This window comes from Pteropus vampyrus, unplaced genomic scaffold (genome assembly GCF_000151845.1).
Source record: "Pteropus vampyrus isolate Shadow unplaced genomic scaffold, Pvam_2.0 Scaffold25, whole genome shotgun sequence".
Lineage (NCBI taxonomy): Eukaryota > Metazoa > Chordata > Mammalia > Chiroptera > Pteropodidae > Pteropus > Pteropus vampyrus.
Genome location: NW_011888806.1, coordinates 11,433,495 through 11,446,782, shown reverse-complemented (window position 1 = coordinate 11,446,782; position 13,288 = coordinate 11,433,495). Strand labels below are relative to the sequence as shown.

General features: G+C 31.9%; 1 protein-coding gene and 1 pseudogene across 1 annotated transcript in view; one reads left to right on the top strand and one right to left on the bottom strand.

Moving 5' to 3' along the window:
• Positions 1-13,288, bottom strand: part of WDFY3 (WD repeat and FYVE domain containing 3) — a 214,038-nt gene that overhangs the window by 119,668 nt on the left and 81,082 nt on the right. Inside the window, exons 6-11 of the mRNA XM_011356329.2 lie at positions 10,992-11,184; positions 9,771-9,957; positions 7,678-7,844; positions 4,450-4,917; positions 3,500-3,601; positions 785-978 (exon numbers count right to left, since the gene is read on the bottom strand). Coding sequence (XP_011354631.1) covers positions 785-978; positions 3,500-3,601; positions 4,450-4,917; positions 7,678-7,844; positions 9,771-9,957; positions 10,992-11,184 — 1,311 coding nt within the window. The remainder of the gene's footprint in view (positions 1-784; positions 979-3,499; positions 3,602-4,449; positions 4,918-7,677; positions 7,845-9,770; positions 9,958-10,991; positions 11,185-13,288) is intronic.
• LOC111737371 lies at positions 6,898-7,016 on the top strand (annotated as a pseudogene).

Genomic DNA, 13,288 nt, shown 5'->3' with positions numbered 1-13,288 from the left:
TCTCTTCTCAATCTACATTAACACATTAGTTTCCTGAAACAGGTCACAGTGGGAGTATTTCTACCATGGAAATCAGTAAGTGCAACACATGAGGACCCCTGTGCTGCCTTCCATCTGAGAGTCAGTTATTACCATTTATCAGAACAATACCGCCTTAAAATTAGAGGTCAGCTAATTACCTCTTGTTGGCTTCATCTACTAATATTCTATAAATCCAATTAAAATGGTACCAAGAAAAGAGGAAGACATACGTTAAAAAAGTTGGCAACCTTAACATCTTTTGAAGGCACTTGTTTTTCTCCCTTGTCAAATATACAAAGTTTTCCCAATATTGACATGCATGAGGTGTTCTTTCTTGTTTAAGAGATATATTGTGGACAGATTTATATTGCTTTTAAAATAAAATGCATATTCAAAATTGTCATTATCAATCAAAACAGGATAAAATATACAATAGCATAAAAAATGCAAATTTCTCATTACTGATGAGAAAGTAATTGAATAAGGCAAAAGTCAAAAGAAATACATGATTCTAGAAAACAGATATACTTTCCGTGATGTCTCTGGCAGGAATGGGGTGAAGATACTAGGAAAGGAAGTCAGAGAGGAAGGATATGGAATCCTGAGGGCCTTGATGGCCAGGTTAAAAACACTGCTAATATTATTTTAACATAATTTCAGACTTGGAGAAAAATTGCAAGAATAACTCATAAGTTTTAAGTCACTTAAAAATAATCACCGATTTTAATAGTAAAAGAGTAGTAAGAACACACATCAAACTTACCCTTAAAATGTCAGTCTTCAACTGCAATTCTGTCGGTGGGGCTGAATGCATTAACCCCAGGAGAGTGCCCATGTCATCATCCCCGTTGGGAGACAGCACCAACTGCTGGATAATCATCAAGGCATGCTGCCGGCACTGAGGGTACTTCACTATATTATGCGCACATCTTGCACCTCCAAATTCTCGGAAAATTCCTTGGCGAGAAAAAGATTAAACGTTGATGATTCTGTATCAAGAGTAACTGAAAAGAATGCAAATAAAACCTACACGACTTTTTCACTTTTTAAATTACAGTACAAAACTGCACTGTGGGATGTCAGCAAAGGCATATACAAATTTTCTCTAGATTTCCTTAATATAAGATCAATGCCCTGATATATTCACCATGTCCAAATTCTCCAAAAGGTCCATTCAGAAATTTCATTAGCAGACAATGAAAGAGAGCCAATATTTTTATGTAAAGGCTTTAAGCTGAACAATACTTGAAATCAATTTATGTAAAAAGGCTTTCAGATGAATAATACTCCCAAATAAATGAGATTTAAATTAAATAAGGCTTCCAAATATAACAAGTAAAGAATAGAATAAAATTATTTTACAATGAAAAGTAAAATTACAAGGAGTCTAACATTTTGATTAGGTAGAGCACACAAACTAAAAGTCATCATACTGCTCTAAATGCTTTATATAGTTGACTTATTTAATCCTCATCCTCTACTGTACAGATGAGATGAGACATACAGAAGTTGAGTAATGCAGCCAAGGTCACACAGCTAGCAAGCCACAGAGTAGGATTTATGCCTAGATAGCCCAGTTCTATAGCCTGTGCTCCTGCCCACAAGTGACAATGTTCTCACATTAAATACCACCTTTCATGATAAAAATAAAAAAAACCGAACAAGTGATCAAAATCACTAATTAGTATTTCCTCCAAAGTAATCATTCCAACCATTATGTTTTTAGAGTATCTTGTATATACCACTATTATAATAGTTTATGATCAGTCTTTGTATTTGTATTATTTGTTTATATGTTTGGTTCCCCATTAAACTTGGATTACCTTCTGGTTTGTATTTCAAATATTTCCTGAGAGTATAAATGTTTGTGTATTTCGCTGTTCTCTTTATTTAGTGACTTTCTATTTGCTAACTTTTAAAGAATTATATGACCTTGAAGTGAGTGTAAGTCATGTGCTTGAGATTTAGCACACAGAAGGTCATGTTTTCTTACTTCCTGGATGCCAGTCAGTGCCTATGAAATAATCATAATGGCTAATATTTTTTGAATACTTACTATGAGCAAAGCACTGTTTTAAGTGCCCAAGGTCACATAGCTAGTAACATCTTTCTTAATAAAAAGAAGTTGATGAGAAAAGAACTTTGTAAAAATGTCTGGCACTCTAGGAGATGTATTAAGTGACTTTTCGTTATATAGAGTAAGCTCTTTACTCACCTACGTTAGCAGAATCGTTCAGTCCCTCCCTGTGTAACTCTAGGTCACGCCATCAAAATCTAATTTGCCAATAAATTCTTGTTAGTATATTCTTATTATGTTTCTGACTATCTCAGCCAACTAAACCTAGGTTAGTGGAAATAGGAGATTATGCATTATACCATGGACAACCTGTTAATATTGTACCCATTAATCTTCATCATACTTATTAATCTTCATCATACTTACTACTAAATTCATTCAACTCTGTCTTGGTATTTGCCCAAATGCATTTAAATAATTACTTATACAGTTATGTGTTAACATCTTTCTCCATCTTTCCCCGTAAAGCTGTAATTCCTTTGGGGCAAGAATTATCTTTGCATCTCTAACACTGTGCATTGTGCCTGGGACACACATTTTATTATATTATCATTGTTTTTTAAAAATATATTTTAAAAATGTTGAATATTGAGTTATTTTGCATTCAGACAAATAGGCATGCATTTGTACATTTGCTAGTTTGATCATTCATTCATTCATGGCTTACTATAACTTTTAAAATACAATTCAAGTTCTTGGGCAAGACCTAAAAAAGCTCCATATGATCTGGGCACAGCCTACTCATCTGAACTCACCTCCCTATCATTTATTCCTCCCAAGTTGTACTGACATTGTTGCCTGAGAGGTTTCTGATGTTGGCTGAAATTTCAAGTAATAGCTTTAAAAGCAAGAGTGACATTTTATAAATACATTTGAATTGTCCATTAATGGCAAGCAGAAAAGGACTGAAGAGGAGTTGAGATCAAAGATAAAGCAAAAGATTTAATGAATCCAATTTACCTGGGAGAGGCAAGTTTTATTAGAGAATCATTTTTCAGTATATCCCTAAAATCATAACATTATAATACTATAATTTGAACTACTAAAATATTAAGAAAACCACCATATGAAGCAGATATTTTGGAAAATATTTAAATAAGCCAAGTTATTTGACTAAGAGTCTGTATTATCTAACTAAAAAAAAAAAGGAAATAAACATAAGGCACACTATAAGGAATAAAATTTAAGAACATATTTTGAAAAAATATGCTGTATATTTTGTTATTAATATACTTAATAAAAGTCAAAAGTATTGTATTTCTAGAGACAGGATAGTATCGTCATTGAAGAAATAGTTTTTTCTCTCAGTGAAAAGAGCATTTCAGAAGCAAGAATCATTAGAGAAGATTTAACCAGAGGTAATATCCTCCCAAAGCATTTACTGATAGTTTTTCTAATTACCTGCATTTGTGTTCGATCCTTGAAGAAGCACTGTCAAAGTCTCCATAACCAACAAAGCCAGGTGTTTTTGGTCTTCAACTGAACTATTATTTCTTGAGTCCCCTAGAAAAAAGGATCAAAGGTCCAAATCACAAAAGTTATAAGCTTATTTTTTTCTTCAAATTTGTTTTAATAATTTAAAAAATATTTCTTTAATACTCACTTTTACCACTAATACAACTGATAGAATACAACCTTTAAAAATGATATGCATGTCTACCAGCTCCCAAAAGTAAAGTCAGGAATTCATGTTTACATATTTTGCTGAGACTAGAAAGTTATAGTTATCTAATAAATATTAGAAAGGAAAATGCCAATCAAAGTTAAATGCATTCTTTTCACAGGAGTTTTCTTAATGGAGGTGACCAACAGGAGAATGCTAGATTTTAATGCACCAAAAAGAAAAAAAAAAGTTTATGAACAGTGCTATCTATTTAACTTGTATTAATTCTTTCAACATACTTAATACTCAACTAACTGCCAGATACTACCATGCTTTTATCGGATTTATCACAAAGGATGAAAAATATAAAATTTAAGGTACATAATGATAATATACGTGTATATATATAACATCACTAAGGAGAAATATTTATTTGCTCCCTATAATTAAAACATTCTGAGGCACGTAAACATCCCAATTGTTTCTCGAAGCTTTTAAATTCCTCCTAGAAACAGAAAGTAGAAGACACTAGTCATGTGGATCAAAAATGTTTTCCTTAGTTTTTACCTTAAATTCTCTTCCACCACAGTGCCGTATTTCTAATACAGTTTAAATGAACAAGTTAACTCTGAGAAATATTCATAAGGATGCCACAATTACATACATTAGTAAGTCATTCAAATCAATAACCAAATGAAAGGCAAAAACCCTCTTGTCAAATAAAAATAAAATTGTGGAAAATGCTTACCTTGTTCATTTAGTGCCTGAGTTGGATCCTTCAAGAGGGCAGCATATTTGTGCAAAAGGTTTACCATGACCTCCAGAAGGCCCACCTCCCTGAACACATCTTTAAATATGTAGTCATGTTGTGTAAACTTAAGAAGTGTTTTCATTGCAATAATGCTACAGTGGTAAGAGGAGCTAGATTTTAAGAGGATGCTAACACTAATAAGTTCTTTACACGGGATATAATTTAAGCTAAAAACGACAAACTCCAACATCTCAAAGTATTTGTTTTGTACTTCTGGGAGTTTGGAAATCTTTTCTGCAAACTGTGATAGTGTGTGCTGTGACTCTAGGATGAAATAATTGGCATTGTCAGCCATGTAAATATTTGTGATGGCATCAAGGATGATTTGGGCAAGGAAATTGGTTTTTGCTTTTAAAAATGCATTCTGAAGAACTGCAAAGGCCTGGACATTTCTCACACTGTGACCTAAAATGGAAAACAAGAACACAAAAGTAGGTGCTATGTGATATTTTAATCATGGCAAACTAGTCTATTTAAACAGATCATAAATTGTAACATTTATCAAGTATTTACTAAGAACACATCCTGTTTTCTTAAAAAGGTCTTGTTTTTCTTCATCGGGTTCAGTCTTTTAATTAAAAATAAATGATAACACTGATTACACTTTTAATGGATCATTGAGAATATTCCGATTCAAGAATAGTAAAGATGAATACTAATAGTTTAAACATCAGACTGTTCTAGAGAGAATAAGGCATATTACATAGGCCCAGGCTCAGAGTTTGAAAAATCCAAATTAAAAAACACAATTAGATACTATTACACACACATTTGTATATCTAAAATTAAAAAGAACACCATCGAGTGTTGCTGAGGATGTAAAGCAAACTTTCATTAATTGAGGATGCAAATGTGAAATGGGACAGTCCCATTAGAAGGCAGTTTGGCAGTTTCTCATAGAGTTAAACATATATTTACCATATGACCCAGCAATTCTACTGCTTGGTATTTACCCCAAACAAGTGAAAACGTTTATCTACACAAAGACTTGTTTTATATGAATGTTCACAGTAGCATTATTCATGATAGTTAAATAAATGCCATCAGCTGGTGAATGGATAAACAAATTGTAGAAGAGCCAAACAATAAAACACTATCCAATACTAAAAAGGAACAAACTTCGGATACGTGCAATAACACAGCTGAATCTTAAAAGTGAAAAAAGCCAGATACAAAAAACTACATACTGTATGATTCCAGTTTATAAAATTCTAGAAAGGGAGAAACCAAAGCAGATCAGTGGATGCCATGGCAAAGGGTGGGGAAGAGGGAACTGAACGCAGAGGAGAATAAGCAAATTTTTAGATATGGTGATATGGTAGTGATTACACAACCATATACATTTATCTAAACTCATGAAATTCAATACTAAAATAGATTTCAACATATGCAAATTATATCTCAATAATGTTGACAAAAAGACATATTCAATATTCCTTTTATGTGAAATAGCACCATATCCTTTACTCAATACAATAAGTCTACAAAAAGTAAGCCATGGGAAATAGATAATTTTGAGTTATAAATGAAGCTCAAAATGATTTAGCATGATCCATTCTTTTTATAGAATGACATAATTTTTTTGACGAAGAAATTGATATTTAGAGAGGTCACTCATGGTCACCTGAATTCTGACTTTTAGGGCAACATGCTTTCTAGTTAAATTGTTCTCACAGACACACATCATGGGTTCTCACATTAATCCCCGAAGGCGCTAGGTTATATATGTATTAGCCCTGCTACAGATGAGACAACATCAGGCAGACAGACGAGGAAGGTTAATTTTGCTCCACTAATTCTCTTGTCACAAAACTATACTACTGTAACTAGCTATTATGCCAGTGTCATGATTGGGTTGATTAACCAATAAAACAAATCTAAAATAGGAAGTACACTGCTGAGCTATTTTAAATTAATTCATAGAAAGAGTTAATTGTGAAATATTCAAGCTATAAATTAGAAGCTTTTGGAGCCCCTATTATATTTTCTTAATTTTAAATAAATGAAGCCTTAAACTGCTCAAGATATGCCTGGATTTCTACTTATTGCACAGAGACACATTTAAAAAGTTCCATACAATCTACACATTGAGGATTCATCTTATTGCAGTATTTGACGACTCCAAACTAAGTCATGACTTTTAAGTATAATTTTCTCCAGGATTAAAAACTTATAACTTTTGACTTCTATATCATGAAATACATAGATAATGTATTGTGAAATTTAAATAAACAGACATACTGTGATCTTTTGGCTAGTTAAATCCTACATACAAATATCATAACTGTATCAAATATTTAGTAAGTGACAATCATGTGAAAGAAACTATTAGTGGCCTCCGGGCTCAATTACTTAAGAATAGTTATCATGCATTAAAAAAAAATAGTCTATGGCCATGCTACCCTGAACAAGCCCAATCCTGTCTGATCTTGGAAGCTAAGCTGGGTCGGGCCTGGTTAATACTTGGATAGGAGACCACCTAGGAAGACCAGGTGCCGTAGGCGTAAAAAGTAAAAAATAAGGGATTGTAAGCTGACAAGGTTCTTGCAATTTGTGAGGTCAACCAAGAGTTGCCTGACCTAAAAATAAATAAATAAATAAAAATAAACAGTAAAACTAGCTTGTACTCGAATGTAACTAAATATTGTTAACTGTACAATAAGTTTTCTTAGTAAAAGATCACTACATGAGGAGCCAAAGTTAGGAAATCTGAACTATAAAACTTATTCTCTGACCTGAAAGAAATAAGGTAACTTCTTAGTACCTAGGTTTGCTTAGTTTTAAATAAAAGCATTTACACTTTGTGCTTCTATATCTATCTTCCACAGATATAGAATCAAGACCGTGAATCAAGGTCCAGCGTTTAAAGTGAAAATGTGCAGAGTGCCAACATTTCAAAGAGGTATGTTTAGATTATTAAATTGTCTGTATGTTAAAATGTAGTAAAACATAAATTTTGCTATTTGGTTTTATAATATTTTCATATCACTTTCAAGTATTTAATCTATTAAGAATGTCACTCAAGAAATTACATTAAAAGCACAAACTTTAATGAAAAACAGACTACCTTTTTACAAGTAACATGAATAAAGAGCAATCAATGTCTGACTACTTGATTTTCTCTCTTTGAGTGACTCAAAATAGGAAGGAAAAAAAAAGGCTCACCTTTCCCTGCAGGCTGAGGTACTGCAAATCCAGGCAATAAAAAGGGTGCCCCTGTGGTAATACCAGCTGGTTTTAATTCACTGACACCGTATGTTGTTAGGGAAGTTATCAGATTAACCAGATCTTTCAAGGCATCTTTGGATTCTGCCTCTTTTGCTTGTTCCAATCTAGAAAAAGTATAATTTATTATATTTTCACTTTTGTTGTATTCTCAGATTTAATATAGAAAGTTTTCAATTTTTATATGCAATAGATGCATAAAGTACTCCAAGAAGTTTTTTCTTACAATTTTTCCCATATAAAAATATTTTTTAAAAAATCTACAGATTTTAAGACATTATGGTGTACTTGAAAACAAATTTTACCAGTAGTCAGATGTGATATAAGTGCTGATTTTGCCACCAGCAGTATTATTTTAGGTGAATCACTAATCTCTTGTAGAAAATCTCTATAAAAGAATTAGATTAAATATCTCTTAAGTTCCTTAAAGCAATAAGGTTATAAAGTTTCATTGTTTACAACCAAAAATCTTATTTCTTTCCAAAGATATTTTCTCTGTTAACAATTTTTAAAAATGAATGTCTTGGGAAGAGCTCTAAGATTTTACCTGTATTTCATTAATTCAGGTATTCTTATTAGAATACATTTAAATAAAATTCTGAGTGTCTAACAATTTTTGATAACCATCTTAATTCCTTTAAAGGAACACTGGAGTCATCATAACATTATCTTTTGACTGTGGCTTTACTAAGGACACAAAATGGGGTGTGAAAATATATTTTTTTAAAGAATAAGATTTATTGGGGTTCCCCAAGAGAACTAATTACTCTCATTAAAATAAAGTTGGCAAGTGCACAAAAGTAGAAAAGAAAAAGTATGTGTAGCCTCACAACTCAAAGACACTGATATATTTTTTAAACATCTTTTTTAATGTGAAATGTTACTTTCTTACCATATACAGAATTTTAATGTTTTTTAATGTGAAATAAGTTATTTTCTTACCATATACAGAATTTTGAAACCTATTTTTTTGTTTTAATTTGCCAGTGTTATACACATGCTTCTCCATGTTAGTATAAGCTCTCCATAGATATGCTTATAATGGTCATGGAGAGCCAACCATAGATTTGAGAGGAGGGAGGTGGGGCACGTAGTGGAAATCAGAATAAAGGAGTATACATAAAATTTTGTCTAAATTTAGGGTTATATCTTTAGGATCAATCATCATAAGTGAAATTATGTCAAAGAGTGTTGACATTTTTGAGGCTTTTGGTAATATCTGGTCAATCCGCGTTCTCAAAGGAATTAACCAATTAACATCCCTCGAGTAATATGAGATAGTTATTCATCAGCTTTCATATAACTTCATTTGTAAATTAAGATATGGATACAAAATTACATTTTTGGGAGTTGCCTAGTATTAAGTAATAGCAATCAAGTTAAACTGGTGTTAGAAGTAAGAAGTTTAAAAAATAGTGCTGGTTTATAATAGATCAAACGACTTAAAAATAATTGATGGACCAGGAAAAACTAGTGAGGCATGAGTATCTTCTTCCTAATAAATTTGTAACCAGCCACTTTCCATAAATGCCTGGAATATTTAGAATGAAAAAGGAGGCTAGCGAAATATTTTAGACTAATTTGTTTCATATATACATCTCTAAGGTCTCATTCCATCTACATAATTATTCGTTATTAACTACATTAATAACAACACTGAAATTATTAATAGGGAAAACTAAAAATATAATTGAGCAAGAAGAGTTTATACTTTAGGAAGATGCTAGGCTAATTAGTTCACTTAAACTCTACTCCCTCAGCTACTAAAGATTTAAGATTTATTCTTCTTATCTAACCACTAATTCCACCACATCTGCACCCTGCATTTGACAATTTAACTCTAAATTCACTTTTTGTACTCTGCTGGCAGAATAGGATGAATAAAAAGAAGTGATTAAAGCCAAGAGGATAAAGTATACATTAAATAAGTGATTAACTGATTTCTTTTTTCCTAACCACAAACTACACTGTTTCCTTTGATGAAAAAGACTGAGTAGGCATTTAGAATATATTCTTAAATTGTGGGGTTTTACCTAAGCAAGAGATCAGAAAGGAAATTATATCCTTGCCATATCCGAAAATCATCCAAAAGAGTTTGGGAAACATCACTAGAATCTTTGAGGAAACAAGAAAGCCCAGCAAACATTTCAACAATTTCTAGGGGTGACAGGTCATCTGATTGCTGCATATTCTGAACACATGTAGATAAACATTCTTTTTCTGTAAGAAGAAATAAATATACATTATTTATGTCAATTGCTTAAGAACATGTTCTTGTTTCTAACTGGTGTTTAACGAAAACATTAAATTTTAATGTATCTATAAAATATTGTAAGATAACAAATGTTATATTCTAAAAGGAAATATAAGATTCAAATTCACTGGGAAAGTTGTGCCTCTAAGTAGTAAACAGAGGGTACTACAGGATGTGTTGAGAAACAGTTGGCATTTATTATAGTTTTTACATCATATTTGGATGTTTTACCATTAAACAAAACAACTGCCCACTATCAAATATTTTTGATCTTTTTAAATAATACAGTAAAAGGATAAAAAAATAAAAAATTGTCTTCTAAGTTTAAGAAGAGAAATCAAATAATTAAAAGTTCAAATTAGAGTGAATATAGACCAATTAGATACAGAAATACTTCAGGAAACAAAAATTAGCTTAAAACAGTTATACACCATGACTGACTGTGGATACTGGAGGCATTTCAAAGAAGACTTTCCCTTTCTCATCTTTAATGAAATTTATTTGTCTAAAGAAACCATTTCACATAACAAAAGCTGAGAAATTTAACACAGTAATGAAGGCAAGAGACAGAATGGACAATGTCTCCCTAGTGCTGATAAAGAATGCATCTAATTTCATTTATGATGAATCAAACAGATTATATGTCTACTTATGAGATACCTTCAGAAAGACTTTTAACTATACCATCTCAAAAAACTTTTTTCAATAAAAGAGAAGAGAAGAATAGGCTATGACATAGGACTTACATTATAATCGAACATTTACATGACAATGAAATTATGTTAACTCTGCCTATATCCATCATTTGAATGAAAATTTCTTACATTTGAAATTCCTCACAAATAAAAAAATTTTTTTTTTCTTCTGGCAAAAATAGATTTTAACTTAAAATAGAATCTTTGGAGAATTGAGAGATAAAAATAAATCTGTCATCATATGAAAAAGAGAGAAGTGGAAGAAATTTAGAGCACCTAAAATGAGCACATAAAAAGATATTCACCATGAATATACTTTACTACATTGACACTAAGACCGTGACGGGATATGGTCATAAGGACTTCTCCAGCACTCTTCCTCCAAGGCAGGTTATAAGGGGGGCACCAAGAGGTTATTGCACTGAATAAAAGCTGGAGATCATCTTTTTGAGCCAGCTCCTCCGCCGGAGAAACAAAACTGCAGAGTTTCACTAAGATCTAAAAAAGAAAAAAAGAAAAAAAGAAAGAAAGAAAAATAAAACAAATGTGTATATAAATAAATGAATGGTTGGGGAAAGGGAAGAGCTAGAAAAGGACAAGATCTGACCATTAAAAACTCTGAAAGTTCCGGATTAACACTGATGATACCATTAAAGCCACCATGATGAGTACTCTAACATAGGCAACATTTAAAAAGACACTTATAATTTAGAGATTATGGTAAGACAGTAAACCGGCTCTACTTTAATCAGCTTATTTAAAAAAATGTTCTGTGTTTACTATCTTCTCTTCACCATGGTATTTTTGCATACCTTACACTGAAGTGGCATAAATCAACAGTAACATTCAAGGTTAACAGTTTAGTTTTCTAGTGTAGTGCTTTAATTCTTAGTCTGTCATCGGTGAAATGCAATTTTCTTCTCTAAAAAGGTGAGTTTTAGAGACATGAGGAAATAAAGCATGTCTTTAAAAGTAGAAGTATTTTCAAATTGTTCCAATTTTTATACAAGTAGAAGGGAATAATAGGATAACGCGATCAACATAATTCAGAAGTATCTTTTAATTACATCTAATAGCCAAAAAATCTTCTAAAGCCTCACTTTTTAAGAAGGTTCAAAACTTCTTAAACTCTGGAATGAGAACTTATGCCTTAACTCTGATTTGTAAAATATATACCACACAAATGCTCGTAACTCATGGCCTGATACTTTGCGAATTTGGCAATGGTTTCCATACTCAATGGATTTTTTTCCTTCTAATTTCAATTCAGTGCCAGGAAAAGTTAACTTTTCTTTTCTGAGTTAAATTTTATCATCTAAATATTTTAAAAAATATATAATGTGAATACAGTAACTATAATTTACAAAATAATTTTATTGTCTTGAAGGAAAGTACTTCATGAAATTTGAATATCTCAAAATCTGTGGGGGAAACTGCTACATAGAAAAACATGAAATATCATGTTTCATCTGAGAAAGCTAGGTCTTGTTATTGCTATTTCCTTCAATGCAAAAATTTACTTAAATATAAGAGCTTTCTAATTTATAGATGCCAAATATCAGGAAGAAAAAAAAAGATTAAGGATTCAGACAAACAACAAAATATTTATAAAATCAGTATTACAGGCATTCCTCCTACAAAATAATGCCAGGAGAAACTGTTGGATACTGAATGTCCATTAATACCGTAATATGTATATCTTTTCCTATATATGTCAAATGCAACAAAAAAGATATATGCTCAGAAGAGTACAGTTTTGATTTTACTTTTTGATGGTTTTCACAATTCCCTTAATGTGATTACAGAAATGGATGTCATTTCTATGATCTGTAACATAAAAACAAATCCAAAAATAAAACACTGTTTTCCAAATCAAATCTTTGTTCTCAAAAATAAAGTGGATTTAATTCCTTGAATTTGTTGACTTTTAACTGGTTCTTAAACTTTAAAGGGGAAAAAAATTCTTATAAATTATCTAGTATAATCCTTCATTATATAGACTAGAAAACAAGCATCTGCATTTCATTCCTCTTCTGCCCATACACTACCACGTCTATTTGTAGGGACTCTGTTACAAAGTCTAGCCAACAACTGTGGCAGAGCAAAAATTGGTCACATCAATGCAAACGAAAACAAAAAACAAATGCCTATGTGAAGCAGTACTGATTGGAAAGGTCCCAGGAAACCATCTGTCACATAATATAAACTAGGAATTTCATCTATCAAAAACACTGTTCTGAAAACATGTAGTAAGTTTGTCTCCAATGATTTTCTAGACAAAATGTTGAAAACAGTGTCCAGCCTGTGATGAGACACTCAAAAAGGGAAGCGATGTGATGCGCTAAAGGAGCTGGGGCCAGGAGGTGGGGGAGCCGGGTTCCCATCACCGCCATGCTCCTGCTGTGGGTCACGCCATGGCTACCAGTTTCCATATCTGGGGAGTTTGCTTTAAGTTCTCTTTTGGTCCCTTTTGGCCTTCACACTCAATGATTCCAATATGCTAAAATGAATCTCACATTTAGTTGAAAGTCAGCACCCACTGCTTTCAGACATAAAATTTTTTTTTAAGTTTTAGAAAAATATCTTTGCTATATTTATTTAT